A 27,859-nucleotide genomic window follows, 5' to 3' on the forward strand; every position below is an offset into this window, starting at 1 on the left:
GCCCTGGGCGGGTCTGGAGGTAAATGTGTAACGGACCCTGGTGCCCCCACCCGACCTGCCTGGTCACGTGGGTCCAGTGGGGCAAAGTCTCCTGGTCAGGTGCAAGGAGCAGAGGCGAGATGGGCGTCCTGGGCCGGGTCCTGCTGTGGCTGCAGCTCTGCGGTGAGCCGGGACCACACCGGTGCGGGCCCGGACGGCAGCGGTCTGTCAGGACCCAGGGCCGAGGTCGCTCTAGACCTGGAGGGTGAAGATCTTCCGAGGAGTGGGCAGCGAGGGCTTTGGAGGGTTGGGGGCGTGAAACTCGGCCTTGCCTCCCTCGTCTGGCGAGTGCGCAGCCCGGGAGTGCGCGGCCAGTGCATCGGGCGGTGCGGGAGAGGAGAGGAGGGGGTCCGGGAACCTCGGCCAGCCCCGGCCTCCGGCGGCTCCTGCCCTCGCGGTTTTTCCGTCTGCGAAATGGGCGCGGTCCCCAGAACCTGCCGAGAGCAGCGAGTGTGCGCCTGCGGGGCTTGGCAGACTGCCTCAGTTTCCCGGTCCCCAAGGGAGCACTGAGCCCTCCTCCGCCTTCACACCAGGCCGGCGCGTGTCCCTGGCGCCCCCTTCCCTAAACCCCTCGCGGCTCCCTCAGGACAACCCCACCCACCACATTCAGGGCCGGCCTGACCTGGTCCTGCCGCCCCCAGCCCCTTCTTACTTCTCATACCGGGTTGCGCTCTGTCGCAGCTCTTCCCGGCCCAGGTAGGACTCCTCCGGGAAGCCTTCCTGATTCCAAGGCCGAGAAGAGGTCTGTGCTGCCCCATCCTCCTCCATGCCCCAGTTGTCACTGTCCTTAACAACGCTGTCCTCTGCTCCAGCGCCAGGCAAACTGGGGGCAGTGCCGGGAGGCTATCTAGGCAGGCGTCCTGTAGGGCGCGTTTGAGCGGGCTCTGCAGGTATCAGTAGAAGTCCGTTGGAGAGCGCCCGGGCAGGGCGCCCACAGTCTGGCCGGGAGGGACCAGGGCCTGGGTCTGGGCCCCCGGGGATGGGGTTCCTATGCGTCCCGGGTGATCCGCGCGGACCTTCCGCACTTCTCTGGGTGGGTGGCCTTCCCTGAGAAGGGAGCATCCCGGAGAGAACGGCGGGCACTCAGTCGCCTCCTCCCCAGCACTGACCCAGGCGGTCTCCAAACTCTGGGTCCCCAACACGGACTTCGACGTCGCAGCCAACTGGAGCCAGAACCGGACCCCGTGCGCCGGCGGCGCCGTTGAGTTCCCGGCGGACAAGGTGCCTGGGAGCGCCGGCGGGGTCGGTGATGGGCCTGGACCCCTGAGACCGTGTGGCCCCGGTGGGGGTTGCTCCCGGCTCGGCTGAGGCAGCTTCTTCCTGCAGATGGTGTCAGTCCTGGTGCAAGAAGGTCACGCCGTCTCAGACATGGTAAGGCCGGGCTGCTACTGCCACCGGGCTGGGGGTTCACAGAGTCTCTGAAGCGCCTTCAGGGACTGCTGTGCCTTGAGGGCGGACCCCACCGGCATGGAGGCACTGCAGGACTGGGACTTTGGCCTCTGGAGAATATTCTAGGAGGCAGGGAGTGGGGGGGAACCTAGGGGAGCTTGGTCCCACGGTCCCAGCCAGGCTGTGTCCTGGGAGGGATGGGAGGCGCCCCTGTCCCCACAGCCCTCGTGATGCCCAGCAGTGGGTGGTCTTCCCAGGAAGCGCCTGCTCCACGCCCTTCCCCCAAAGCCTTGCCTTGTCCTGGTGCCTAAAGCTCCACCTTTAGAACACTAGGGAAAGGGTCCCCAACACCCCCCCTCTACCCACCATCCGGGTCCCTGGCCTGTTAGGAAGCAGCCGCCCAGGAAGAGGCGAGCCCACTCCTGCCTGGCTCTGCCTCCCTTCAGATCAGATCAGATTCTCCTAGGGACCCCTATTGTCACTGCGCCAGCGAGGGGCCTGGGTGGGTGTGCACTCCTTAAGTGGCTGACATCTGAGATGGGACAGCTTAATCCTGAAACCTTCCCCACCTCCATCAGTCCATGGAAGAACTGTCTTCCACAAAACTGGTCCCTGATGCCAAAAAGGTTGGGGACTGCTGCCCTAGGGGACCTTTTTCTCAAACTGCTTCACACAACGCTCCAAGAACATGATGGGAACTGGGAGGAAAGCGGGTTCCATGAGTAGGTAAGTTTGGGAAATGCTGCAGCCTGCACTTTCCTGGAGCTTCATCACGTATTAAAGGCTCTGATAAGGCCCCAGAGAAAGAAGCGAATTTCCTTGTTTAAGGTGGAGTTCAGCAAGCTACAGGCCAAATGCAGCCCCTACGGGTGGAGCAAGGAACGGTTTTTACACTTTGTAATCGTTGGGGAAAAAAAGAACAATCTTTTGTGGCACCTGAAAAATATATGACATTCACACCTCAGCGACAGTAAATACAGCTTCACTGGCACACAGCCTGCCCGCTTGGTTGAGTATCCTCGGTGGCCACTGTCCCATTGCATCGGCAGCCCACCAGCTTCCAGGGTGACTGTGGGGCCTGCAGGCCAAGCCTCTGGGCAAAAGCTTCCTTCCAGCCCCTTCACAGCCACTCCTGGGCTGCGTCATCCTGTCACCTGCACACCTGCCAGCTCAGTCACTCCTGAGTGAGGGTCACTGGTGAGCTGGGTCGGGGTGTCGGCTCCAGATGTGGGGTCCAGGCCTGGGGCCCCCGCGTGTGCGGGTGGCGAGGATGGCTCAATGGGCTTGGCCTGGCCCCCTCCTGCCCCATGCGGGGTCAGGGACCCTGGGCCTCATTTCCATCCCAGGGCCGCTTGGTTCATTCCCTCAGGTTTTCCAAAGCTGCCTTAACCCAAAAGCTGCCACGCACTGGGGAGGGCACCCACAGCAAGATGGCGACGCTCCCACCCGGGAAACGGGAGGAGGGGGGAGAGGGAGGCGGTTGCCCCTTGTGGCCCGGCCCCCAGAACCCACGCATAACCTTGACAACCAGGCAGCCCGAGTGAGGGGGGCACTGGGAGCTGATGGGGGACCTGTGAGCAGAGGAGTCAGGCTGGGGTGGGGGTTCCAGGGCATGAATTTCCCCCTACTCCCCTCCCCTGCTGGCCTCCTTACTTTCATGATCTCCTTTGGAAGCACTTGGGCTCTGAAAGGAGGCAATACGCCATTCATTCATCTCTTCAATAATTCATTCATTGATCATCCATTGGCTGGTGGGAACAGCGCAGGGGCAGGGGACAGTGGCCCCGGGGTCCCAGCCTGCAGAGGCCGAATTCACCCAGAGCCGCCCAAGCACCCCCATCCCCTGCCCGCGTCGGCTATGTTGCCCTCCACACCCCCGGCTCCCAGCTTCATCCATCTGCCTAGATGGGGCCCGAGTAACAGGCCGTGCACATCAGTGCCTTACTTTGTAATTCTGTGGTTGGGAGCGTCCCTCCCTGCGATTTTCCTTTTCCTTGCCCTTCCTCCCATTTCTACCTTTTGCCTGCTTCCTTGTTGGGGGAGTCTCCTGTCTTTCACCCATCCCCCTGCCTTGGCTGGAGGCTTTGCAAGTCTGCTCACTGTGGACTTGCCTGCAGTGTCCTGTGCTGAACAGAAACCTTCATTTTAATCGACCTAATGCAAAACGCCTTACCTTAGAACTGTGTTTTTTCTGTTTCCTTTGAGAACCGCGTCTGCTCCTCAGTCACAATGGTAATGGACTGTGTACCTATGGGGCACGTGCACCAGCGAGGGCTCCTGCTCTGTTTCTCTCCTTAGAGTGAACCCAGCTTCCAGCATCCTCTGCCTTGCCCTTTTGTTCTAGCACTGCTGGAATCCGTCGTGTGCCTGGGTGTTGTGGGTCTCTCTGAGCCCTGTCTTCAAGTCCACAGGCCGCTTTGCCGATCCTACACTATCCACACCGTGGCTCTGCAGGATGGCTTAATATCCATCCCCTTCACTCCTGCTCCAAGGTTCTTTGTGGATCTCATTGTTGCAGATAAATTGTAGAATAGGTTTGCCAGGTAACAACTACCACCACCACCACCAAAAAAACCCTGGATTTTTTTTTTTTTTTTTTTTTTGAGATGGAGTCTTGCTCTGCCACCCAGGCTGGAGTGCAGTGGTGTGATCTCGGCTCAGTGCAACCTCTGCCTCCCGGGCTCAAGCGATTCTCCTGCCTGAGCCTCCCAAGTAGCTGAGACTACAGGAATTTTGATTGGGATAAATAACAGCCTTATGCTGTCAAGCCATCCATTCAAGAGCATGGACGGACTCTCTAAATATTTCAGGTCATCCATGGCCTCTTTAGCATCTTAAAGTTTTCCCTGTAGAGGTCTTATATTGTATTGGTTAATTCATCAATACTTTGTTAAGTTTGTTTTTTTGAGACAGGGTCTCACTCTGTTGCCCAGGCTGGAGTGCAATGGCGTGATCACGGCTCACTGCAGCCTTGACCTCCCTGGGCGCAAACAATCCTCCCACCTCAGCCTCCCGAGTAGCTGGGACTACAGGCTTGTGCCACCACGCCCAGCTAATTTTTGTAGTTTTTGTAGAGATGGGGGTCTCACTATGTTGGCCAGGCTGGTCTCGAACTCCTGGGCTCGAGTGATATGCCCGCTTCGGCCTTCCAAAGTGTTGGGATTACAGGCATGAGCCACCGCTCCTGGCCTTAAGTTTGGTTTCTATTATAAATGTTGCCCTATATTTAAAAATTATATCCTCTTTTTATTTTTAAATTTTTTGTAGAGATGGAGTCTCACTATGTTTCTCACCAGGCTGATCTCAAACTCCTGGCCTTACCTACCGTGCTCGTCTGTTCAACTATTATGTTACGTTTCTATTTTTCCCCTTCAATCTTTAAAAAACGGTGTTCTTGGTATGCTTCTTCCTGGGAACCCCTCCCTGTTCCTGAGGCGCTTTGAGCTATGACACATTCCGTCCCCACGGCTCCACCTCTGCACCTGTGGGGGGACTTGCCCTGCTGGCAGTGCCACACCCTCAGGTGTGCACGGAACTGAAGTGTGACCTCACGTCGCTGGGGGTGTTGGCCTCTTGCTCAGGTGCAGTGCCCTCCTGGAAGGGCCGAAGAGTGGGTCCTGCCTCGGGTGGGCGCGCCCTGCTGTGCTGAGCCCCTCACAACCTGGCAGCAAGGGTTGCCCTGGCCCAGCGCTCACCCTCAGCCCCTGAGGGAGAAGTGCAGAAGCAAGAAGGCAGGAGGCTGAGGTCCTGGCCCTTGGAGGAGAGGGGGAGTGAGGGGCGGCCAGTCAGACCCCCCATATTTCTGCTGACACCCGAGACCTGGGCTGTGGCCCCACTTCTGTGGTGCGGGAGCTGCAAGGCCCAGCCCAGGCCTATAGGAAACAGCAGGGGCAACTCCACCTCCCCGCTACACTCCCTGCCTCCTCCTGCACCCCTGGCCCCCAGATGCAGCCTCTCCCTCCCTCCCTCACACACCAAGAGCGCGGCCTCAGACTCCCCAGGGGCCGGGCAACTTTCGAAACTAGTTCCTGGAACCTGGGAGCCCTGGGCCTGTGCACGTTCTCAAGGGGCTATGGGGGGAGGCGACAGGCCCTGGCCAGAGTCACCTCCGCCCCAGACTCCCCACGGCTCCGTCTCGCTCCCCGGCTCGGGCTCTGCCCCTGGCCTGTGAGACCTCCAGCTCAGGGACAGGACACTGGGCTGTGCCCGCTTCGGGGCCTTGCCCACGCGGCCCCATCTTTCCCAGGCCAGATCCGCTTCCTCAGCCAGCCTCAGCCAGGCCGAGGACCCCGGGCCTGAGCTCGCCCGGGCTCCTTCCGTGCACAGGGTCTCGGCTTCTCGTCCCAGGGGACTGGGGGCGGGGTGGGCGCGGAGCAGGCCCGGACCCCCGCGTGGCGCCGCCTCAGCCCGTGCCTCTTGCAGCTCCTGCCGCTGGATGGGGAACTCGTCCTGGCTTCAGGAGCCGGATTCGGCGTCTCAGACGTGGGCTCGCACCTGGACTGTGGCGCGGGTGAGGCGGTCGGGCAGGGGCGGGGCTCTGGAAAGGCAGGTGCAGGGGCGGGGACTGGTGGGAAGGCGCGTCCGGGGGCTGGCCCGGAGGGAGGGAGGACTGGAGGGAGGGCGCCTCCGGGGGCGTGGTTTAGGGAGTGGCGGAAGTGTCCCGAAGCGGGGCGTGGGAGGTCGCGCTCAGACGCGTGGCGTGGCGTGGCGTGGCGTGGCGTGGTGTGGGGCGGCGCTTGTTCCGTGGAGCTCAGGGATGTGCTCCGGCTCAGGCGAACCTGCCGTCTTCCGCGACTCTGACCGCTTCTCCTGGCATGACCCGCACCTGTGGCGCTCTGGGGACGAGGCACCTGGCCTCTTCTTCGTGGACGCCGAGCGCGTGCCCTGCCGCCACGACGACGTCTTCTTTCCGCCTAGTGCCTCCTTCCGCGTGGGGCTCGGCCCTGGCGCTAGCCCCGTGCGTGTCCGCAGCATCTCGGCTCTGGGCCGGGTGAGCACTGAGGGGAGGGAGGCTCGGGTCCCCTCTCCCCACCTCGGCCCGACCCCGCCCCTCCTGGTCTGCGCACGTTGGGTCTGAGCACTCAGGTGAAGTCTCTTCCTCGGGCTGGCTCCGGTGGGGACCCGGCTGCCCGCAGACGTTCACGCGCGACGAGGACCTGGCTGTTTTCCTGGCGTCCCGCGCGGGCCGCCTACGCTTCCACGGGCCGGGCGCGCTGAGCGTGGGCCCCGAGGACTGCGCGGACCCGTCGGGCTGCGTGTGCGGCAACGCGGAGGTGAGCGAGGCCGCAGTGGAGTCGCGGGGGCCGCGCGAGGGTCGGGACTGTGCCCGGGACAGGGCCGCCGCGCTCCCACGGTCTCTCGCCGGCTTGCTTCTCGGACGCATCGCCCTTCTCGCTGCGGTCCGCTCTGGCCCTCCGCGCTGACCACCGCCCCTCGCACCAGGCGCAGCCGTGGATCTGCGCGGCCCTGCTCCAGCCCCTGGGCGGCCGCTGCCCCCAGGCCGCCTGCCACAGCGCCCTCCGGCCCCAGGGGCAGTGCTGTGACCTCTGTGGTAAGCGCCCCCGCCGGGCCCTGCTTGCTGGGAAGGCCTGGAGGACCAGGTTCGTCCCCCGCCTCAGTTTCCTGCCGGGCCCGGATCCACGGCGCTGACCCCTGCCCTCCCGCCGCAGGAGCCGTTGTGTTGCTGACCCACGGCCCCGCATTTGACCTGGAGCGGTACCGGGCGCGGATACTGGACACCTTCCTGGGTCTGGTAATGGGGCCGCGCGGGCAGCTGAGGGGAGTCCCGACCCCAGCCCTACCGCCTCCGCCTAGGACGCCCCTTCTGCAGGGTCCCTGCGGCTGCTCACTTGCCCACTATCTGCCTCTGCCCATAGCGTCCCCATAGGCTCGGGGAGGGCGGGGGGCTGAGTCAAACCAACCCCGTCCCCCTCCCCAGCCTCAGTACCAGGGGCTGCAGGTGGCCGTGTCCAAGGTGCCACGCTCGTCCCGGCTCCGTGAGGCCGCTACGGAGATCCAGGTGGTGCTGGTGGAGAATGGGCCCGAGACAGGCGGAGCGGGGCGGCTGGCCCGGGCCCTCCTGGCGGACGTCGCCGAGAACGGTAACCGCGCCCGTCCCATCCCGCCCCGCCGCGCCTCGCCCCGCCGCGGGGAAGACTGAGCCGGCCCCTCCGTCACAGGCGAGGCCCTCGGCGTCCTGGAGGCGACCATGCGGGAGTCGGGCGCACACGTCTGGGGCAGCTCCGCGGCTGGGCTGGCGGGCGGCGTGGCGGCTGCCGTGCTGCTGGCGCTGTTGGTCCTGCTGGTGGCGCCGCCGCTGCTGCGCCGCGCAGGGAGGCTCAGGTACGCGGGGCGGGGGCGCGGAGGTGGGGCTGGGGGTTGCTCCGAGGGGCTCACGCTGCGTCCCCGCTACGCCCTCAGGTGGAGGAGGCACGAGGCGGCGGCCCCGGCTGGAGCGCCCCTCGGCTTCCACAACCCGGTGTTCGACGTGACGGCCTCCGAGGAGCTGGTGAGGGGGCTGGAGGGGGGACCGGGGCCTCCTCGGGGCCGGGACTCGGCGCCGACCGCCGCCTGACCCTGTCACCCCGCAGCCCCTGCCGCGGCCGCTCAGCCTGGTTCCGAAGGCGGCCGCAGACAGCACCAGCCACAGTTACTTCGTCAACCCTCTGTTCGCCGGGGCCGAGGCCGAGGCCTGAGCGGCCGCCTGACCGTCGACCTTGGGGCTCTCCACCCCCTCTGGCCCCAGAACCTCCCTGACCCCAGTCGAACTGGGGGCTAGCCACCTCCTCGTCCAGCCCCCAAACCTCCCCTTCCTTTCCCCCTCCTCCGGGGGCCAAGGACAGAGTGGCCTTACTCAGTAAAGGTGTTTCCTGCACCTGCTGTCAGCCTGGATGTGCCGCCACCGGCCCCGCCCATGAGGACTAGGAGCCCAGCCTTGCGCCCCATTCGCACTGGGGGACGTGGGAGGGGTCTAGCTGGCCACTGCTGGAGGCAGCGCTGGTCGTCACCTGGGCGGCCAGAGGCTGGGATCTGCGAAGTTGAACCCAGAACTAGGAGTGGGGCTTCCCCCGCCTTCCGGTGAGGGGAGGGTGAGGAGCTGGAGGGAGGGGTGGGAGAGAGGCAAGGGGTGGACGGAGCCAAAGGCCGTGCCTGGTGGGGCGGACGGAAAAGGGGTGGGCATCCCTCCTGGTACCAAGCTGCTGGGTGCGAAGGCAGATCATATGGGGTCACCCATGTGCAAGCGTGCGCCACTGCACCGACACAGACAAGGGTCCAGCCCTGTGTGTGCAGCTGCAACTGTGGCAGTGACCACTTCTGTGAAACCAGCATCTGGGGCTGGAGATGTCACCGGCATCCCCAGTCATGGCCTGGCCCCCATTTGGAATCTCCTGCCCAGGGGCCCAGCTTAGCCGCCAGGACACGTGCTGTAACCCAGATCAGGGCCCCGTGCTTCGAGGTGCGTCTGTGTTGTGGTTGGAATGAGTCACTCTCAGTGCTGTGCAGTGTCCCGTTGAGTGACCGCCACAGTTCACGTGTGTGCTCCAACAGCTACCATAGCTCGCATTTTTAAAAGTGGCCGATACTCCCACACGCACTTTTTAGCCACGATTTTCTTTAGTGTCAGGTGCAAACTGGAGAGCAAGCCTGAGCTGACCAGACACCACCTGCCGCCCACTGCTCACCCGTCACAGATGATGGACTGTGCTGGCAGGGACCTGCCTCTGGTGTGGGCTGTGGAAGGAGAGCTGCTCTGGGCTTCCAGGGGAGCCGCCTGCTGCAGCAGCAGCCCAGGCCATGCTGCCTGGCACAGAGCTCAAGGTCCCAAGTGCCCCCGCTGGGTGCTGGGCTGCCTGCCCTGGCTTGCAGTCTTCTCCCAGGTCCGCACTCTTCTGCAGGGGCCATCACTGCCCTTGTCCTACCAAGGACAACTAGGTCTCAGTGAGTGGCAAATAGAAGCCAACTGCCTGCATAACTCAGGAAACTGACTCCGAGCATTCCCTCAACCAGGGACCACTCACCCTGGCCCAGACCTCCCCGAGAGCTCCTGCCTCTTCCTGGGGCCTCAGGCCTACCCCATCCTGTCCCTTGGGGCTGCTGGCGGGGTTGGCGTGTATGGGTGTGGACAGGCAGACCCTCCCGGGCAGCCTGCTCCTGGGGCCCTGGCACTGCCTGGCTGGGGCTCACAGGCACGCTGCCCTCCTCCCTTCACTCCTGCCCTCTGTTCAGGCTGAACACCCCAACAGCAGCCTTTTGTGTGACCTCCGAGTGAGTTACCCAGAATAGCTTCTGCTGGCGAATAGCATCTTCTGCAAGGTGGCTCCTTCACTGCCTTTTGGAGCTCAGGCACTTCTGGGGCCCAGACACACGGGTGACATGTTATCACATCCAAACGGACCACTGGGAACTTTAAAACTGCCGTCTTCTGCTTTATTGACAGGTAAATTGTTCAAAAATGTTCTCACAATTCAATAATTACAAAGACTGAGACTTACATTAAAAAAGTAAAAACCAGAACCCCCCCAGGTGCCCATCCAGCAGAAGGCCCAGGAGGGCAGTGGGGTGGCAGGGCTAGGCGGTGCTGGGCCACTCAGTGCCGACTTGGGGAAGTGCACGTCCTGAACAGCCTTGCCAAGCAGCCGACCGGTGGGAGGACAGGGGAAGCCTGGCCCAAGCTGTGGACAAGCTGTGTCTGCCGCCACAGTTAATCACAAGCCTCTGACGACACAGGGCCACAGAGCTGGTCACTCAACATCTGGTACAAAGAAGGGTGAGGTGAAATCCACACGCAGGGGATTGCCGCGCCGTGGGCCGGGGCCAGTGTGCAGGAGTGTGTTGGGTGGGTCTACGTGATCATACGGGCTACTAATCACGGGGGCTCCATGCGGGGGCAGGACTGGTGGGGGGGGGCGGGCAGGGCGGGGTGGGGTGGGGTATCCCAGTGGCTGCTTCGTGGCGCCCTGGGGCTCTGACTTCCCTCAGCCCAGCAGGCCACAGGGCCTGCCTGCACCACGACACTCGCTGGTTTTATGGCAGGAGGCAGAAGCCGTGGAAGCGAATAGAAAACAGCACAGCTGACTTCACAGTAGTAGATACTGGTGACACTTCATGGCTGCGACCCAGAATGAACTTAACGCACACAGGGACGCAGGGTGTCACTGGTCCTGGGCCTTTGTCCATGACTAGGTGGTCAGCAGGACTTCTGCAGCTGACTATGCAATGGCTAAATGAAAAAAAGGCCACAGACTAACCTCCACTTTCCTGTCTTCAAAATTCTAGTGACACTGGGAATGCTATAGGACCCCCTACTATTCTCCTAAGGTCCTAGGAAAGTTTCAGGAACTAGGGAAAAGACTGGGTACTGAGGCTGTGTCCCCAGATGTCTGCTTCCGAAGCAGCCGCGTCATGACGGGTTTCTGCTGAGGAAGTGGCGTTGGCAGGGCCCCATATGCCCTCTCGGGTTGTCAGGGGTGGGAGACAGGCTGTATGGGGGTCCTTCATGTGCAGATGGAACAGCGTCGCCTCACAGCTGTGCAGACGAACAGATGTGGTCTACTGCCACGAACAATGCGGCATAAAACTGATCAATATTATAATAAAGATTTGTCTTCTTCATCTCCATATCTACAAAGTGATTCTACATTTCCTTGGACAACACTGGAGGGCCCGCTCAGTCTTGGCACTGACGCTGGAGGCCATCCCCAGCTCCCTGGCCCCTGTGGCGAGCTGGCGGCTTCAGGTGTCACAGGCCGGCTGCTCCAGGCCTTCGAGGGGGAGCTGGCTCCTGTGGGGGGAGTTGGGGCTCGGTGGGCCGCTGGGGTTGGAGCTATTCGATGGAGTTGAGTGTTTGGTGGAGTCCGAATCAGGCTGTGAACAGGAAGAGGGCAGGGTGAGCACCTGCTGCCCTAGCCTGGGGAGGCACGCGTGCCCAGCTGGATGCAAATGTTTGCTCAGGGACAACTGTCGCAACTGCTCTTCTCCCTTCGTGTTATGAAAACACACACGCTCTACACCAGCGATTCGTGGGGCCTTTAGGCGTGCTGGTGAGAGTCACAAATTGATGTCTAATCCCACTCAAAAATAACATGGTAATTATCATTACAAAAGACAGCAACTCTGTAGTGAAGAAATCAGATGGGGCCGGAGGCAGTGGCTCCTGCCTGTAATCCCAGCACTTTGGGAGGCCAAGGTGGGTGGATCACACTTGAGGTCAGGAGTTTGAGACCAGCCTGGCCAACGTGGTAAAACCCCATCTCTACTGAAAATACAAAAATCAGGCCGGGCGTGGTGGCTTACGCCTGTAATCCCAGCACTTTGGGAGGCCAAGGCAGGTGGATCACAAAGTCAGGAGATTGAGACCATCCTGGCTAACATGGTGAAACCCCGTCTCTACTAAAAATACAAAAAATTAGCCGGGCGTGGCAGCATGCACCTGTAGTCCCAGCTGCTGGGGAGGCTGAGGCAGGAGAATGGCGTGAACCCGGGAGGCGGAGCTTGCAGTGAGCCGGGACTGCACCACTGCACTCCAGCCTGGGCGACAGAGCGAGACTCCGTCACAAAACAAAACAAAACAAAACAAAACAAAACAGAAAAAACAAAAATCAGCCAGGCACAGTGGCGCGCACCTGCAACCAAGCAGTCAAAGTCACAAACGCGACACTCTTTCCTGAGAAAAGCACTAGGAATAGAAGGGAACCTCCTCAACACAATAAAACAGCTAACCATACCCGATGGTGAGAGACAAAATTTTCCCCTACGATCAGCCACGGGCCGGGTGTGGTGGCTCACACCTGTAATCCCAGCACTTTGGGAGGCCAAGGTGGGCAGATCACGAGGTCAGGAGATCGAGACCATCCTAACACAGTGAAACCCTGTCTCTACTAAAAATACAAAAAAAAATTAGCCTGGCGTGGTGGCGGGCACCTGTAGTCCCAGCTACTCGGGAGGCTGAGGCAGGAGAATGGCGTGAACCCAGGAGGCGGAGTTTGCAGTGAGCCGAGATCGCATCACTGCATTCCAGCCTGGGCTACATGTAAAGTGAGACTCTGTCTCAAAAAAAAAAAAAAAAAAGAAAAAGAAAAAAGATCAGCAACAAGGCAAGGATGCCTGCTTTCACCACTGCTATTCAACGTGGGGCTAGAGGTTCTAGGCAGAGCGATCAGGGAAGAAAAAGAAATGAAAAGGATTCCAAGTTAGAAAGGAAGTAAAGCTATCTCTCTTTGCAGATGACATGATTATACACGTAGAAAATCCCAAAGAAAAGAATCCACAAAAAACTAATAAATTCAGCAAAGTTATAGGGTATAAGATCAACACACACAAGTCAGTTGTGTTTCTATACACCAGAAATGAACACACTGAAAAGGAAACTGAAAAAAAAAATTCAATTTACAACAGCATCCAAAAGAATAGCTAGGAATAGTTTAACCAGAGAAGGGAAAAATGTGTACACTATAAATTACAAAACATTGCTGAAAAAATAGCTTAAATAAATGGAACACATCTCATGTTCGTGGAGTAAAAATATTGTTAAGATGGCTGTACTAGGCCGGGTACAGTGCCTCACGCCTGTAATCCCAGCACTTTGGGAGGCCAAGGCGGGCAGATCACTTGAGGTCAGGAGTTTGAGACCAGCCTGGCCAACATGGTGAAACCCCGCCTCTACTAAAAATACAAAAATCAGCCAGGTATGGTGGCGGGCACCTGTAGTCCCAGCTACTTGGGAGTCTGAGGCATGAGAATCACTTGATCCCAGGAAACAAAGGTTGCAGTGAGGCAAGATCGTGCCACTGCACTCTGTCTCAAAAAAAAAAAAAGACATTAATTATGAGGAATGTAAATAACGACAACCCATAGAACAAGAGAAGACATCTGCACATCACATCTCTCACAAGAGCCTGGTACTCAGAACATGCCAGGAGCTCCTACAACCCAGCCACAAAAGGACAAACCACCCATTTCAAAAATGGGCAAAGGCCTTGAGTAGACATTTCTCTCAAGAAGGTACGGAAATGGCCAACAAGCATATGAAAAGATGCTAAACATAAGTCTTTAGAGAATGCAAATCAAAACCACAATCAGGTACTACTTCATAGCCACCAGGACGACTATTAAAAAGAAGAAAAACAAGAACAAGTATTGGTGAGGATGTGGAGAAATGAGAACCCTCACATTACTGGTGGAATATAGAATGGTACAACTGCTGCAGAAAACAATTTGGTGGTTCCTCAAAAAGTTAAACATAGAATTACCACATAAATCCAGCAATCCCACTCACAGGCATAAACCCGAATGTGAAAACAGGCACTCAAACACATATGTGCACACACGTGTTCACAGCAGCACCACTCACAACAGCTGAAGGACAGAAACAGCCCAAATGTGCCTCAGGGGAAGAATGGGAAAACAAACTGTGGTCTAGCCATACAAGAGAATATTATTTAGCAATAGAAACGCCAGCACTGATACATGCTACAACGGGGGTGAGCCACAAAACAGTATGCCAGGTGAAAGCTAGGCACAAAAGGTCAAACACATTGCCATACGAGAGGCTGGGCATTCCATTTCCACGAAATGTCCAGACAGGGAAATCACAGGAAACTACTGGCTGCCCAGGTGCTGAGGGGAGGGAGGGACGGGGAGAGAGTGCTTAAAGGGCAGGGGGTTTATTTTGAAATGATGAAAATGTCTTTTTTATTATGTTTTAGAGACAAGATCTCACTACACTGCCCAGGCTGGCCTTGAACTCCTCAGGCCATCCTTCCACCTCAGCTTCACTAGTAGCTGGTACTACACACGTGAACCGTGGTGCCCAGCTAGACTGGAAATGTTTCTGAATGAGAAAGAGGTGGTGACTGCATCTCTGTGGATGTACCAAATGTCACTGAGTAGTTTAAACTTTAAAGTAACTTTAAAGTAGTTATTTTGGGCCCGGTGTGCTGGCTCACGCCTGTAATCTGAGCACTTTGGGAGGCCAAGGTAGGAGGACAGCTTGAGCCCAGGAGTTGGGAGACCAGCCTGGGCAACAAAGTGAGACCCTGCCTCTATATTATTATGAAAATAAAAAAAACAAAAAAATTGTTGTTTTGTGAATTTCACTTAAATTTAAAAGAACAAACAAGGTCATGCAGACGAGACAGGCACTGGCTGCCTCAGGACACAGTACCCTAAGAGGGACACCATGTCCTCTGTATAATGTGACAGCCTAAGACACACTTCAAATCCCATGACCAGGAAACAGCGGACAAACTCAAACTCAGGAGCGTTCTGTAAAGTAACAGCAGTGCTTGCTACAAAAATGTGACTGTCCCACCAGACAAAGACAGGCTGGGGGCCTGCTGCAGAATAAAGGGTGGAAGAGTAGGATGGACAAAGGACGGAAAAGACAAAGGACTTCCAGAGGAAGAGACGCTGACCTTGGCAGAACCAGCAACATGTGCAAGGCATCTGCCCGTCCGTTCGGCAGCTGATGTTAAAACATCTCAGTGCTGGGGCTGAGATGTGTGGTGGAGAGATGAGCATGGCCCCTCCGCCTGCATCCCTCCCTCCTTCCCTCCAAGGATGGCGCCGGGGGCTAAGCCCTCAGCTCACTCCTCAGCCCTCAGCACTGCAGCTCCCCGCCTCCCTCGACTGCATTCTCATCCCCATTCCGCACAGGGGAAACTGAGGCCAGAGCAGTGTGGCTGAGCTGCGCACAAGAGTGGCGCTTGTCCTGGAGGTGGTCCTCACACTCTGACACCAAGCGCCATCCCAAGGGAGGGGCAGACAGACCGACCAATGTGGAAGGTCAGCCCAGACCAAAGAGACTGCTGATGTATCACATTGAAGTACATAAAACAACACAGGGAGTCCAGAGGAAGGAGGCAGGTTGGCGGGAAAGCTTCCATTCCTCCTGGGGCAGTGTGACAGCCCTGTCTCTAGTCAGCGTTCCCAAAGGAGCTTGGGGTCTGACCAAGAGACTGCTGCACGAGCCTCCTGGGGGAGGGGACAGCCACCCCGACCCCTGCCCCCGTCACCCTCACACCACAAGTGGGGTGCTCCAAAAGGGCTGTGACACCACCCAGGGCCCCAGATCTTCGGGCTGCTTTTCCTCCTGCAGTGGAGGCTCATAGCCTCAGCACTGGACCTGGGCAAGTCTCACCTCTTTGTCAAAGTCCTGGTCTGGATCAGACATACTTCTCAGAGGCACAGTCACGCCAGGCTCCGATCCACCTACAGAACAAGGACAGCTTTCCTCTTAGGGAGAAAGTCAAGAACGGAATCAAATGCCTGGGGTCTCCCCATTCCAGCACCCCCTACCCCCCACCTCCCCCAGGGCTGCAGGGGCCACGCTTCCTCTGTACCTGATGAGGGCCACGAGATGTAGGGCTTGTTCCTGGATGGAGGCTGGCGAGCCAGGTTGGTGGGAGCGGGGCCCGGCCTTTCCTCCTGGGAGGGGGGCACAGCACTCTGGGCAGAAATAGCAACACATGAGCATGCTTGGTTGACACCCGGCAGGGCCGGCTGCGAAGTTTGTGCAACCTACGGTGGCTGTGGCCTCGTGACCTTGATGAGCAAAATGGGGGCCAAGAGGGCTCTCTGGATTGGACAAGGGTTCTGGACAGTCGGGAACTAAGAACTGGCAATAGCAACTTCAGGGCAGGTCAAATCCTATAAAAAGCATACTTTTTTTGTTTGTTTGTTTGAGACTGAGTCTTGCTCTGTCCCCCAGGCTGGAGTGCAATGACGTGATCTCGGCTCACTGCAACCTCTGCCTCCTGGGTTCAAGCAATTCTCCTGCCTCAGCCTCCTGAGTAGGTGGGATTACAGATGCCCACCATCACACCCAGCTTATTTTTGTAGTTTAGTAGAGACAGGGTTTCTCCATGTTGGCCAGGCTGGTCTCAAACTCCTGACCTCAGGTGATCCACTCACTGTGGCCTCCCAAAGTGCTGGAATTAAGAGGCATGAGCCACCACACCCAGCCTAAAATACATAATTTTTTTTTTTTTTTTGAGACGGAGTCTTGCTCTGTCACCCAGGCTGGAGTGCAGTGGTGCAATCTCGGCTCACTGCAAGCTCCGCCTCCTGGGTTCATGCCATTCTCCTGCCTCAGCCTCCCCAGTAGCTGGGACTACAGGCACCTGCCGCCACACCCAGCTAATTTCTTTTTGTATTTTTAGTAGAGACAGGGTTTCACCGTGTTAGCCAGGATGGTCTTGATCTCCTGACCTCGTGATCCGCCCACCTCGGCCTCCCAAAGTGCTGGGATTACAGGCATGAGCCACCACGCCCAGCCAAAAACATACTTCTTAAGTAAAAAAGAGAAAGTATGCTGTTGGTACGAAGGTGTTACTGAGAAATCACCACCTGATGGCAAACGTCCTTAGGAAGCCCTCACAGGCCGAAACGTGGTGGACTCTCACAAGTACCTGCAGCATCACCGCCCAGGGCGGCCCGAGGCCTGTGCACAAGGCCTTGTGACAGGGTAAGTGCTCGTGAACAGAGCTTCAGCGGAGATGGGCTTGTGTGACAGGAGCGCCAGGTCAGAGCACAGCACCAGCCTCGCGGGCACTGCCTTTGGGACGGTCTCAGCCAGCATGGCTGCCCGAGCGGGGAGGAGGAGATGGGGTGCCCTGCCCGCCCTATCCCGGCCGTGCACGCACCAGAGGCAGGTCCATGAGCACCTGCATGCCGTCGCCTGGGCCCATGTGGGCCACGTGGTTGAAGTTGGTTGGGTTGGATATCATTTTGGATCTCAATTCTGGGTCTCTAAGCATCTCTCTGGGGAAAGGACACACTTTTGAGATTCATGGATATGTGAGAATCCTCTTGGCCCCCTCCCTAGAGCGAGGCCCGGCAGGCCCCGTGAGGCCCCGCTCCTACCGCCTCTGCTGCAGTCTCTCTTCCTCTGGGACTTTGAAGACGAACCGCCTTTTGCTCCTGGTGCGCAGCATCTGCTTCTTGCTGTTGTCGGAGGTGTCCGGCACGTTGAGAACCGCTCCTGCAGAAGCAGAGCGTGCGGTGACGGTGCTGCGGCACCAGGGACACACGCCCCTCCGACTTCCCTTCCCTCCACTCCCGGTGCAGAGGAAGGCTCACCCGAGAACTTGCTCTTGAAGTAGATCAAGCGTGGAGGCTCGCAGTTGAGGAGGTTGAGGGTGCCTTCAGAGTTCAGGGGCCTTATCTGGATTGGAAACCAGGGAGGGACAGTAAGCGCGGCCACGCACAGACTGCACTGGGAGAAGCCCGCCCGCACCGGGAGAAGCCCGCCCGCACAGGAGGGCGCCGAGGCCGCCTTACCCTCCGCAGGCCGATGGTCTGCACCCACTCCATGGTGCGCACATCAAAGACGTCCACGCCATACTCGCTGTACACCGTGACGTGGGTGGGGCTGCAACCTAGCGCAGACGGAGCAGGGCGGGGTGAGCCACAGTGGCTCAGGAACTCACCTGCCCTCGGGCCGGAGGCCAAGCCCTGGCACTTGAACAAGTGCAGAGGCGGCAGCACTGCCCTCAGCTGGTTCACGTCACCAAAGACTTCATGTTCCCACTCTGGAATTCATCTTCATTTCAAAGTTTAAACAAACACAATCGAATGTTTAAATGCTCCACAATCACTTCCGTAACTAATATTTTGAATACTACAGTACAGATGTTGAAGGTGACTTTTAAAAAGTCTGGTTTTTCATTTAGCTCTCATGAGATGTGATTATCCTGAAAGCTACTAATTCAGGCTCAACACTTTGGAAATTCAGGTAGGGGCTGACTGTTCAGTATGGTGAGGCTAATTCTTCCGTAGGAGATGGCAAGTCCGGTTTCCAGGTAGGTATTAAAAACCACACAGAAACCACTGCTGACCTCTGGGCAACAACCCTGCCTGTCTGCCCTCCACACTAATGACCCTAGACCCCCTAGGAACCCGTGCTATGGGGGCGTGGGAAGCCCCTCTGCAGCCTGGTCTGAGGGCATATGCAAGCGAGGCTAAGGGCATCCTGCAGGGAGCTCTGGGGTCCGCGCTGTGCTCCTCACCTGCTCATCTGTTGGCTTACAGAAGCAACTCCACCCAAGGTGCCACGGATGTGAGACCAAGGACTGCGAAGCCTTTGGCCATTTGGAGTTTAAGGGGCTTTCTCCACGTTTAGAAGAGCAGTGACACAGCTGTGCCACACGACGGGGGAGCGGGGTGCGTCTTCCGCTCAGTCCCTCTGCGTGGGTGGCACGCTCACTGCCCCCACAGCCCCTCAGCGTGGCTTGGCTCCTGGCCATCAGCTTGCAGAAACGCAGAGCTGGGAGGCGGCAAGCCCCAAATGCAAGAGAGCTCCAGCTCAGTGCTCCTTCCTGGCTCTTCTGCCTCCGGAGTTCAAGATTAATCCTGCATCAGGACACACCTCACTGTCTGAAGATGCATTTTAAAAGCCTTCTGCTCTGTTTCTATCACAGACTCCAAACAGGCTACAAGATCAGGACTTTTCTTCTGAATACAAAAAGGGAAATCAAACAGGGTTTGCAAAAAAGACAAAAGATACTGGCCTGGTCACCAAACTGTCTCAGAAGGAGCATTTCAGATGCACCTGTGAGGCCTCTGAGAACCAAGTCAAAAGCAGCCCCAGAAACTGCCCTTCAGGGAACCACTCTCCACACGGGCTTCTGGGAAGGCCCTTGCCTGCCGAGTATGTGGGGATTCGCTTGCAAGGAAGCAGGAAGAAGTCTAGTTTGCTGACTCAGTGATAAACAGATGCCCAGTGCAAAGATTCTAGTGAAACAGATTCTAGTGAAAAGAACATGGGCTCTGGAGCCTGACAGATGTGACATGTGACTGATACAGAGCACGCGGCCCCTGTGGCCTTCAGCTGCCTCCTCTCCAACAGGGCTGATAACACCTGCCCTAAGGGATGGGGAGGGGCAGGGGAGGCCACCCACACAGGGCGCTAGCAAAGGGTGCAGAATGAGCAGTTCTGCATCCTACAGGTGATGGAATTACTTTTGACCAGCTCTGAAACTCATCTGCATCTGCACTGTGCCCGCAGGAGAGAAGACCCACCAAGGCGGAGAACCCGGGAACTTCAGGTGTCTACGCCAGACACGTGTGGCCAGGATTATAAACACATTGCACTAAGTGACCTGGGCCCTCTTCAACGTTATGCTTTGCAAAAATGTAAATCCTGTGTGGTTTTAAACCCTGTGCTGGCTGCCTATGAAGAGGACAGGGTGTTGGGGGGTAAGAGTCCAGGACAAGGGGTGCTGAGGCAGCGGGACTGGCCCCTTCCTGCACCTCACTGCAGGCCCACGGCCCAGCCCCACTGCCCACACACGTCTGCTGTGGTGTGGCCATCGGGATGGAGCCGGGACACACTGCAGTAAGCCCGTGGGTGGAGCTGGCCGTGCACCTCACAGGCCTGGTGTCTAGCCACGACGCCCTGGGTATGATGCCGTCTCAGCAAGGCTGACAATGGGGCAGACAAAGGGGTTTAGCTTCAGGTAACTGAGGGAGAATGTAATTCCCCAACTCTTGGCCCGTGACCCCCATATGCGCGGCTCGTCTTCCTCCCGGCCTCCTCTTGATCTGTGGATTTGATGGTGCAGGCCACTCTGATAGATCAGAGGGATTCTGAGGTTTAAGGTTTCCTTTCTGTTTTAAGAGACAGGGTCTCACTCTGTCTCCCAGGCTAGAGTGCAGTGGTGTGATCATGGCTCACTGCAGCCTCCATCTTCTGGGCTCAAGCAATCCTCCTGTCTCAGCCTCCCAAGTAGCTGGGACTACAGGCATGTGGCACCGTGCTTGGCTAGTTTGTTTGTTTGAGATGGAGTCCTGCTCTGTTGCCCAGGCTAGAGTGCAGTGGCGCGATCTTGGCTCACTACAACCTCTGCGTCCCGGGTTCAAGCAATCCTCCTGTCTCAGCCTCCTGAGTAGCTGGGACTACAGGCATGTGGCACCGTGCCTGGCTAGTTTGTTTGTTTGTTTAAGACAGAGTCTCGCTCTGTTGTCCAGGCTAGAGTGCAGTGGTGCGATCTCAGCTCACTGCAACCTCTGTGTCCTGGGTTCAAGCGATTCTCCTGCCTCAGCCTCCTGAGTAGCTGGGATTACAGGCGCCTGCCACCACACCCAGCTAATTTTTTTTTGTATTTTTAGTAGAGATGGGGTTTCACCCTATTAGCCAGGATGGTCTCGATCTCCTAACCTCGTGATCCGCCCTGCCTTGGGCTCCCAAAGTGCTGGGATTACAGGTGTGAGCCATATTTTGTTATTTAGTAGAGATGAGGCTGGTATTGAACTTCTGAGCTCAAGTGAGCCTCCTGCCTCAGTCTCGCACAGTGCTGGGATTACAGGTGTGAGCCACCGCTCTCCACCCGGTTTAAGGTTTTAAAAGCAATCGGACAGCGGGCCAGTCGGGAAGTGTCCACTGGTCCTACTTGTTCCCCAGTGCCACCATTCATAGAGAAAGTCATGCCAACTAGGCGAATTCAGTGACCCAACTGTTTGAAAAACAGCCCCTACCACTTTCAGAAAATACTTGTCCTTAGAGGGACTGTAACTTAAGACACCAGAGGTGAATTATTTTCTGGCCACCAAAACCCCTCAAGCTTGTCTTTACTACTGTGTAAGTTTCCGTATTATCACGAGGAAGGCCTTTTAAATGAGAGATGAATGCCACGCCCCGTTCTCGGTTCGCCGAGCCCTTCTGCCCAGGGGCCTATGCCCGCCGACGGGGTCCTCTGCTGAGGCCTCTGGAAGAACCGGCCCCATGTGCTCAGGGAGAGAGGTTGCTGAGCCCGCCTACTGCTGGTCTGAGACGTGAGATCTGAACCATGCTCTCTGCTGCGGGCTGGCACGGGGCCCACCTCTCCCGATGCTCTGTGACTACTCAACTAAGGGACTGGAAGACAAACCAAAGCAAAATCGAACACATGCTGACTGTCGGTGGGAAAAGCAGCAACAGGGATATGCAACAGAAAACATATACATACTACAGGCGACAGGAGCCGCAGGCCACATGAGCTCCTGCGCGCGTGCCCTCCGGCCTTGCGGGTCCACGTACAGTCCCATGTGGCTGAAGCAAAGCAGGTACTCCTCGCTTTCGAGCTCCACAGCACAAAGGGCATCAAAAGACTGTTGTGAGAGGAACGCAAGCGAGGGGTCATTGGGATTTACCAGGTTTAGAGGCTGCCCGTCCCCCTGGATGCTCAGCAGGCAGAACCCAGAAGGGTAGCCCACACAGAGCCTGTCCCTGAGCACCGCCAGGCACTGCACGCTGCCGGGAGCCACAATCTCATTGAACTTTCTGTGGAATGGCTTCGTTCTCTGGATCTCATAGCAAAGGATCAGCCGTTTCACGGCCACAAACAGGCAGGTGCCAGAGTTCCTCTTGAGTGTGGCCGTGGCCATGAGCTGGCAGCCTTTGGTTTCCGGAAGCTTGATGTCAAAGCTGCCTTCCGCTCCATCAAGGGACGACCACGGATAGAGGTGCACATGGTGGTTCCGGCCACAGAGGAGGATTACGATCTTCTCCCTGGGAGCAAGCTCGATCTGGTGTACCTTCTTACAGTCAGCGGCACGGACGATCACTGTGGCAAGGAGGACAAGAGCGTGAGGCCGACGGGAGAGCCAGCAGCTCCCAGGGGCTGACGGCCTTGGCTAAAGACTTGCCTGGAACACTCTGGGGCCCTCCCCTGGGCTCCCTTCCTGTGTGCACAGCCTGAGCCCGGCCCTGAGCCTGTCTCTGCCCACAGAGCCAGTGGCTTGAGCGCCCCCCGGAGAAGCTGCCCCACATCCACAGCGCGCTCCTGGGGCAGCCTCGGGGGCTGGTCCGAAGGCTCCTCTGCTCTGCTGCTGTGCACACCCCTCAGTGCACCAGGGCTCCAGCTGGGCAGCGCTTCCACCTGGGTCCTCGCGCAGCAAGGCCCTGGGGTGATCTGGGCCTCCTTCCAGCTCATCCCCAAACCAGAGGGCCCCTCACGCTGCACATGAGGGACAAAGAGCTGTCCCCAACCCGCTGGGACCCTGAGACAAATCCTCTGAAGACGCTGCCCTCACACGGCCCCCAGTGAAGACACTGCCCTCACACTCACACGGCCCCCAGTGAAGACGCCGCCCTCACACGGCCCCCAGGCTAACCCAAGCCCCTCGCTTGCTCAGATCTCCCCACAGAGCTGCCAGGGTACGGCCTCGCCCAGAGGCTGCCCCGCCCTTCTGGCTCCACGGCCATCACATGCAGAGATGCTGGGTCTGTCGGGAAAGGACTACGGCTCACATGAAATGTCGCTGGATTCCTTGAGGGATGCTCCCCCGGCCCCTGCCCCCTGCCCATGGCCAGTTCCAGTCTCCTGACGTTTCTGCTCCTAGACCCAGGGCTGTGGAGCGGGTGCATGCCAGGATACCTTTGCCCTTCCTCGCTGGGAAGACTGAAGTGTCAAAATTGGAAGCAAAGAAACTAAAGCTTCTCAAGTGAAGCCTCAGCACATGTGGGAAAGCTGCAGCTGTTCCTCCTCCCAGGGGGCTTTCCTTGACCCCCCACCCCCGCTCAGTGCTCCCCTTGAAGAACTCGATGGATGTGATACGCAACTTAGCGCCGCGTCGCCATGCACTCGATGCTGGTCTTCATGGCACGCTGGCCCCTCCGGTGCCTTCATCAAGCGCATTTGTCTTAACCCTTAGGAGCTACTGACCCTGTGCTGTCTGCAGAGGCCAGGCTGGGCCTGTGACATCCCAGGCTGGAAACGCCCTGCTCACTCACCATCTCGGGTGACCTCTATTACATAGAGCCCTTCTTCTAGGCCGACTGCAATCCTGTCTGCATCTGTGGAGGGGTAAGTAACATACACAAAGTCAGTACAGCTGACCGTGAACAATATGGGCTTGAATGCGTGGGTGGGCTCATTCACAGATACTTTTCAACCATATGTGGATGAGAATACAGCATTCCAGGGATGTGACACTTCAGTATCGGGGGTGACTTTCTGTCTACACGAACTCCACAGGGCCGGCTGACTGTGGGATTGAGTCCGCAAGGATTTGGGTGTGTGTGGGGCTCCTGGAGCTGACCCTCAGGCTTAGCCGGGGCCGACTGTACTGTCCGCACAGGTCATCTGCTTTTTTTTTGAGATGGAGTCTCGGTCTGTCGCCCAGGCTGGAGTGCAGTGGTGTGATCTCGGCTCACTGTAAGCTCTGCCTCCTGGGTTCATGCTATTCTCCTGCCTCAGTCTCCCAAGTAGCTGGGACTACAGGTGCCCGCCACCACGCCCAGCTAATTTTTTGTATTTTCTTTTTTCTTTTTTTTTTTTTTTTTTTAGCAGAGACAGGGTTTCACTGTGTTAGCCAGGATGGTCTCAACCTCCTGATCTTGTGATCCGCCCGCCTCGGCCTCCCAGAGTGCTGGGATTACAGGCGTGAGCCACCATGCCCGGCCTCGTCTGCTTCTTAACATGCATGGAGAAACTGTCTACAAACCCAAATGGACCTGTGACCTTCATCTGATTTTCAGATGGGCACTGCAGCGCTGCCAGAAGTGCTGTTGCTTCAGACACCTGAAGGACACAGCCTTTGGGACGTACCCACGATGGCAGCTGTCAGGATGGCCTTGATGAGAGGCAGCGAGCTGTCGTAGGCTTCCAAGGGAACATGCACGACCTGATTCCTCAGCCGGTTTTTATGAAGGATGGACTGGAGTCCTTCTAGAATCCCAACCCACTTCCTCTTTTCATTCTCATTTTCTGTCAGAATGAGCAGCGAGCTGGTCTTAGAAGGTGCACCTAAGAGAGAGGCCGTCACCTTCATGACAGGAAACAGAAGAGAAGAGAGAAGTCATCAAACGCCAAAGCCGCACACAGCTACCACAGCCCTGCTGGAGCCACGCACCCCAGGAGCAAAGGGGGCTGATGTGCTTCCCAGGCAGGGACCCCTGACTCCACCTCGCTGGGCGCCTTGCAGAGGCTCCTGCGGCAGGACACGGAAGGGGCGGGGTTCTAAACAGCCCCGTGAGATCGCTTCCTGGTCCCATTTTCGTTAATTCTGCTTTTGTCAAAACTACGAGTAGCTGCCTACTTTAAATCTGCTTTCTTGAATAATCATTATAAAAGTAGATTCTGAAAATGTGTCCAAGAAAAGCAGATCTCAAAAACACTGGCCCAAATCATGCCTCCCTGTGAGCAGCCTCTGAGCACGCATGCTACCAAATGACCATCGTTCCAGTAACAATGATGGCAATTTCCTGTACTGTGTATGACAGGTTGTTTCTGAATAGAGCTGTGATTTAGTAAAAGCTAATTTACAGACTTAGTTTTGTTATCAAAATTTTGCTGTTTATAAGAAAATTCCCAGTGGAGGGGGCTGAAGGGTTTCTTTCCCCAATTCAGTCTTCTAGGAACGTCCTAATGCTACAATGTCTAACACTAACTCAGTGAGGGAGCACTCACTCAGTCAACAAAAACGCTGGCTCCAATTGGCTGGGGGGCACTGGAGCGGCACCTTCATGCCTAACCCGCCACAGCGCCCGCCTGGCAGTGCACACGCTGTGAGGACAGTGGCCGGGACGTGGACTGAGTGGAAGAGGAGTTTCAGATGTAGGAGAAGGGAGGGTCAGTGAAGAGGGGTGTCTGGGAAGAAGCCAGCCAGGAGGCTCCCCGAGACGGGCACAGGCTGCTACTTGGCCAGGACGGGACGCACAAGGACCTGGAGCCAGACTGGAGGCTGAGACCCGAGGGCCACACTGGAGGTGCGCTGATGGCTGCCGCAGCACAATGACATGCCTGGAACAATCAGTTTTAACCATGTGCTTTGTTAAAAAGATTAATGAAAAATTCATACCCTGAATATACATGGAATATCTCGGCGTGTAGCATGAATGACATCTGAGGCCAGGACTGAGCTCACGGAAAACTCGTCATCTCTGGTAAGAAAGAAACATTGACCCCGCTGGGAGACACGCGCACAGGACCCAAGGCCCTCCCACGCCCTGCCCTGCCCTGCCATGTCCTTCCACCACCGTGTTCTGCAGTGGAGGGCGGGTCCCCAGATGTAAGAAACACGGGCAGGGCCAACAAACAACTCAAGACTCTGGCAGGTGTTTCAGGGCTTAGGTATGCCGCAAGGGAAGCCCCGGAGCCTCATCCCCACTGTGCTGGTGCCTCCAGACTATGCCAGTTACAGACGACTCGGTTTGCACTTGGCACAGCCAGGCAGTCCCTCCACAGTCAAGTGCAGAGGACAAGTGGGGTGAGGGGTGTGGAAGTGAGGGGGGAGTGGGAGGGAGTGGGGGGTGGGCGTGGAGGTGACAGGAGAGTGGGGGGTGGGTGTGGAGGTGGAGGGGAGTCGGGGGTGGGGTGGGGGTGGAGGTGAGGGGGAAGTAGGGGGGTGGGTGTGGAGGTGAGACAGGGAGTAGGGGGTGGAGGGTGTAGGTGATGGGGGAGTAGGGGGTGGGGTGGGTTTGGAGGTGAGGGGGGGAGTGTGGGGTGGGTGGAGAGGTGACGGGGAGGGTGGGGGGTGGGTTTGGAGGGAGGTGAGGGGCAGTGGGGGGTGGGCTTGGAAGTGAGAGGGGAGTGGTGGGTGTGGAGGTGAGAGGGAGTGGGGTGGGTGTAGAGATGAGGGGGAGTGGGGGCTAGGTGTGGAGGTGAGGGGGTGGGGTGGGTGCGGAGGTGGGTGCAGAGGTAGGAGGGGTGGGTGTGGAGAGGGGGAGTGGCGGTGGGTTTGGAGGTGGGGGGGTGAGGGAGTGGGGGTGGGTGTGGAGGTGAGAGGGGGAGCAGGCGGTGGGTTTGGAGGTGGGGGGGTGGGGTGGGTGTGGAGGTGAGGGGAGGGTGGGGGGTGGGCTTGGAGGTGAGAGGGGGAGTGGGGGGTGGGTTTGGAGGTGGGGGGGTGGGGTGGGTGTGGAGGTGAGAGGGGGAGCGGGGTATGGGATCAGTGTGGAAGTGCTGTTCTGAAGAGGTTCCCTAAAGAGTGCTGAGCCCTCCGATGGGGCCCCTGACTTGGGCTCATGCCAACTTTTCGTCCACCAGTGGCCCTTCATCACCAGGCCAGGGGCACACCTGTGCACAGCCAGGGACTGGCGGGTGCCCCGGGGGGAGGGACATGGAAAGTGGAGTATGCTGCCAGGTGATGCCGACTCACCCTCGCTGTCCTCAGGGTACCCACCCAGCAGCCCTGTCCCCAAGAACCAATGCTACAGATGGAGTACCCAGCCCCGGCCTGAGCCCAGAGCAGTCCCGTGTGCACCACACAAGAGACGGTGCATGGGCACAGCACAGAGATGACACAAAGGCAGTAGCATGGCTCCGTGTGCAGGCCCCGGGCTGAGCTAGGCCTCTTAGTGATGCGTTTACCTTCACAACAACATTCCACATGCCAGTAACATGACCACTGTCCTCTTCTCACTAACAGATGAGCCACAGATGTCAACTCTAAGAGGAAGTGGGAAGGAGGCCCCGCCTGCTCCTGCAGCTGACACTGGGTGGCACTGAGACAGGGTCACATAGCAAACGCTACGGCCACGCACACCCACATGGCCCACGGCTCCAGACTTCTTCCACACGCCAGCACCTGCTGCGGTCTCTAAAACGCACAGACGGCTGTGGGCCGCGTGGCTTTTCTCTGGGATATCTTCTGCTTGTTCTTGGGCATGTGGTTTTCTTATGTTAAATTAATTCCCCTGTGGCAAACTTCTCAACGCAAACACATGCGAGGCAGGAAGCGTCTACAGCGCTCCCGTTCCTGCGCACGTAGGCCCGTATGCATGTCTGTTCATACGCATGTGAGCGCCTGAAGTCATGACTAAGCTGTACCCATTTTTGCAACCATACAATAATGAAGCAGGTGAAGTACAAATGAGGTGAAAGACTACTAAGGAACACACCATCCTTTTGGCTAAAGATAGCTGAGGAAGATTCACAGAGCAAGGACAGTGCTGCCCAAACGCAGACCTGAGATCCAAGACTTGGCTTGCAATGACACCAGGCTGGGTGGATTTTCCTTCAGGCAGATCATACAGGAAGAGCTTGCAGTCACAGACGACCGCATATGCGCGCTGCCATCCCTTCTTCACCCCCGTGGGCTTTGGGACCTATGAATAAAAACAAACAGTGGCCACGTTCCACCAGGCCAGGCAGGCCGCCAGGCCCCATTACACTCGTTCACAATCTCCTTCCAGCTGCCAGGCTGGCGGCAGAGCTGTTTGGACAGAGGGATGTTTGCCCAAGAAGGCTCAAGGCGTTGCTGGGGAGGGGTCCATGCGTGGCAGCAGACGGTGCCAGGGAAAGCTGGCAGCTCAGCCAACGCTGTGTCCACCCCATGCAGGGTGCTGTGGTATACACAGCCTGACAGTCTCATAGAGGTGGGCCTGGCACAGTGGCTTTCAGACTGAGCTTCTGCCCATTGGCTGGACACTCAGCCCAGGATGGACTCTGAGTGAGCGTCTGCGTGGAGGCCTCAGGATGCCCAGGCCATTCAGAACAGCGGCTGCGCCGACCTG

The 27,859-nt window shown here is 57.8% G+C and overlaps 2 protein-coding genes across 7 annotated transcripts in view; one reads left to right on the forward strand and one right to left on the reverse strand.

Annotated features, from left to right (window-relative positions):
- Positions 1 to 1,365: 1,365 nt before the first annotated feature.
- Positions 1,366 to 8,307, forward strand: AMN (amnion associated transmembrane protein). Of its 2 annotated transcripts, XM_034938207.2 has the most exons (10): positions 1,366 to 1,410; positions 5,851 to 5,938; positions 6,201 to 6,418; positions 6,564 to 6,701; positions 6,871 to 6,979; positions 7,098 to 7,180; positions 7,367 to 7,529; positions 7,608 to 7,770; positions 7,849 to 7,936; positions 8,019 to 8,307. In XM_034938207.2, exons 1-10 carry the CDS (start codon positions 1,366 to 1,368, stop codon positions 8,121 to 8,123), a joined length of 1,200 nt encoding a protein of 399 aa, XP_034794098.2. In that variant the 3' UTR covers positions 8,124 to 8,307. The 2 variants fall into 2 exon arrangements, with proteins under 2 accessions (XP_034794098.2, XP_054954021.1); XM_055098046.1 differs by lacking the exon at positions 1,366 to 1,410 and having other exon boundaries at positions 5,740 to 6,418.
- Positions 8,308 to 9,830: 1,523 nt separating this feature from the next.
- The window catches only part of CDC42BPB (CDC42 binding protein kinase beta), a 128,013-nt gene continuing 109,984 nt past the window's right edge, over positions 9,831 to 27,859 (reverse strand). For 4 of the 5 annotated variants that reach the window (XM_034938206.3, XM_034938204.3, XM_034938205.3 and 1 more), the window contains 12 exons: positions 27,312 to 27,451; positions 25,207 to 25,288; positions 23,955 to 24,171; positions 23,138 to 23,200; positions 21,372 to 21,968; positions 17,707 to 17,804; positions 17,506 to 17,590; positions 17,290 to 17,407; positions 17,070 to 17,187; positions 15,768 to 15,873; positions 15,566 to 15,636; positions 9,831 to 11,292 (listed from right to left, as the gene is read on the reverse strand). In XM_034938206.3, the coding sequence (XP_034794097.1) occupies positions 11,161 to 11,292; positions 15,566 to 15,636; positions 15,768 to 15,873; positions 17,070 to 17,187; positions 17,290 to 17,407; positions 17,506 to 17,590; positions 17,707 to 17,804; positions 21,372 to 21,968; positions 23,138 to 23,200; positions 23,955 to 24,171; positions 25,207 to 25,288; positions 27,312 to 27,451 (1,827 nt within the window). In that variant the 3' untranslated portion in view covers positions 9,831 to 11,160. The other variant, XR_010109841.1, reaches the window with a different exon arrangement.

This window comes from Pan paniscus, chromosome 15 (genome assembly GCF_029289425.2).
Source record: "Pan paniscus chromosome 15, NHGRI_mPanPan1-v2.0_pri, whole genome shotgun sequence".
Taxonomy (NCBI): Eukaryota; Metazoa; Chordata; class Mammalia; order Primates; family Hominidae; genus Pan; species Pan paniscus.

Excerpts from the sequence above, each read along its gene's own strand:
- AMN (XM_055098046.1), top strand. The coding sequence starts at position 5,864 with ATGGGGAACTCGTCCTGGCTTCAGGAGCCGGATTCGGCGTCTCAGACG. Across the intron at positions 7,771-7,848 it reads CGCCGCGCAGGGAGGCTCAG|GTGGAGGAGGCACGAGGCGG; the intron begins GTACGCGGGGCG and ends CTACGCCCTCAG. Across the intron at positions 7,937-8,018 it reads TGACGGCCTCCGAGGAGCTG|CCCCTGCCGCGGCCGCTCAG; the intron begins GTGAGGGGGCTG and ends GTCACCCCGCAG.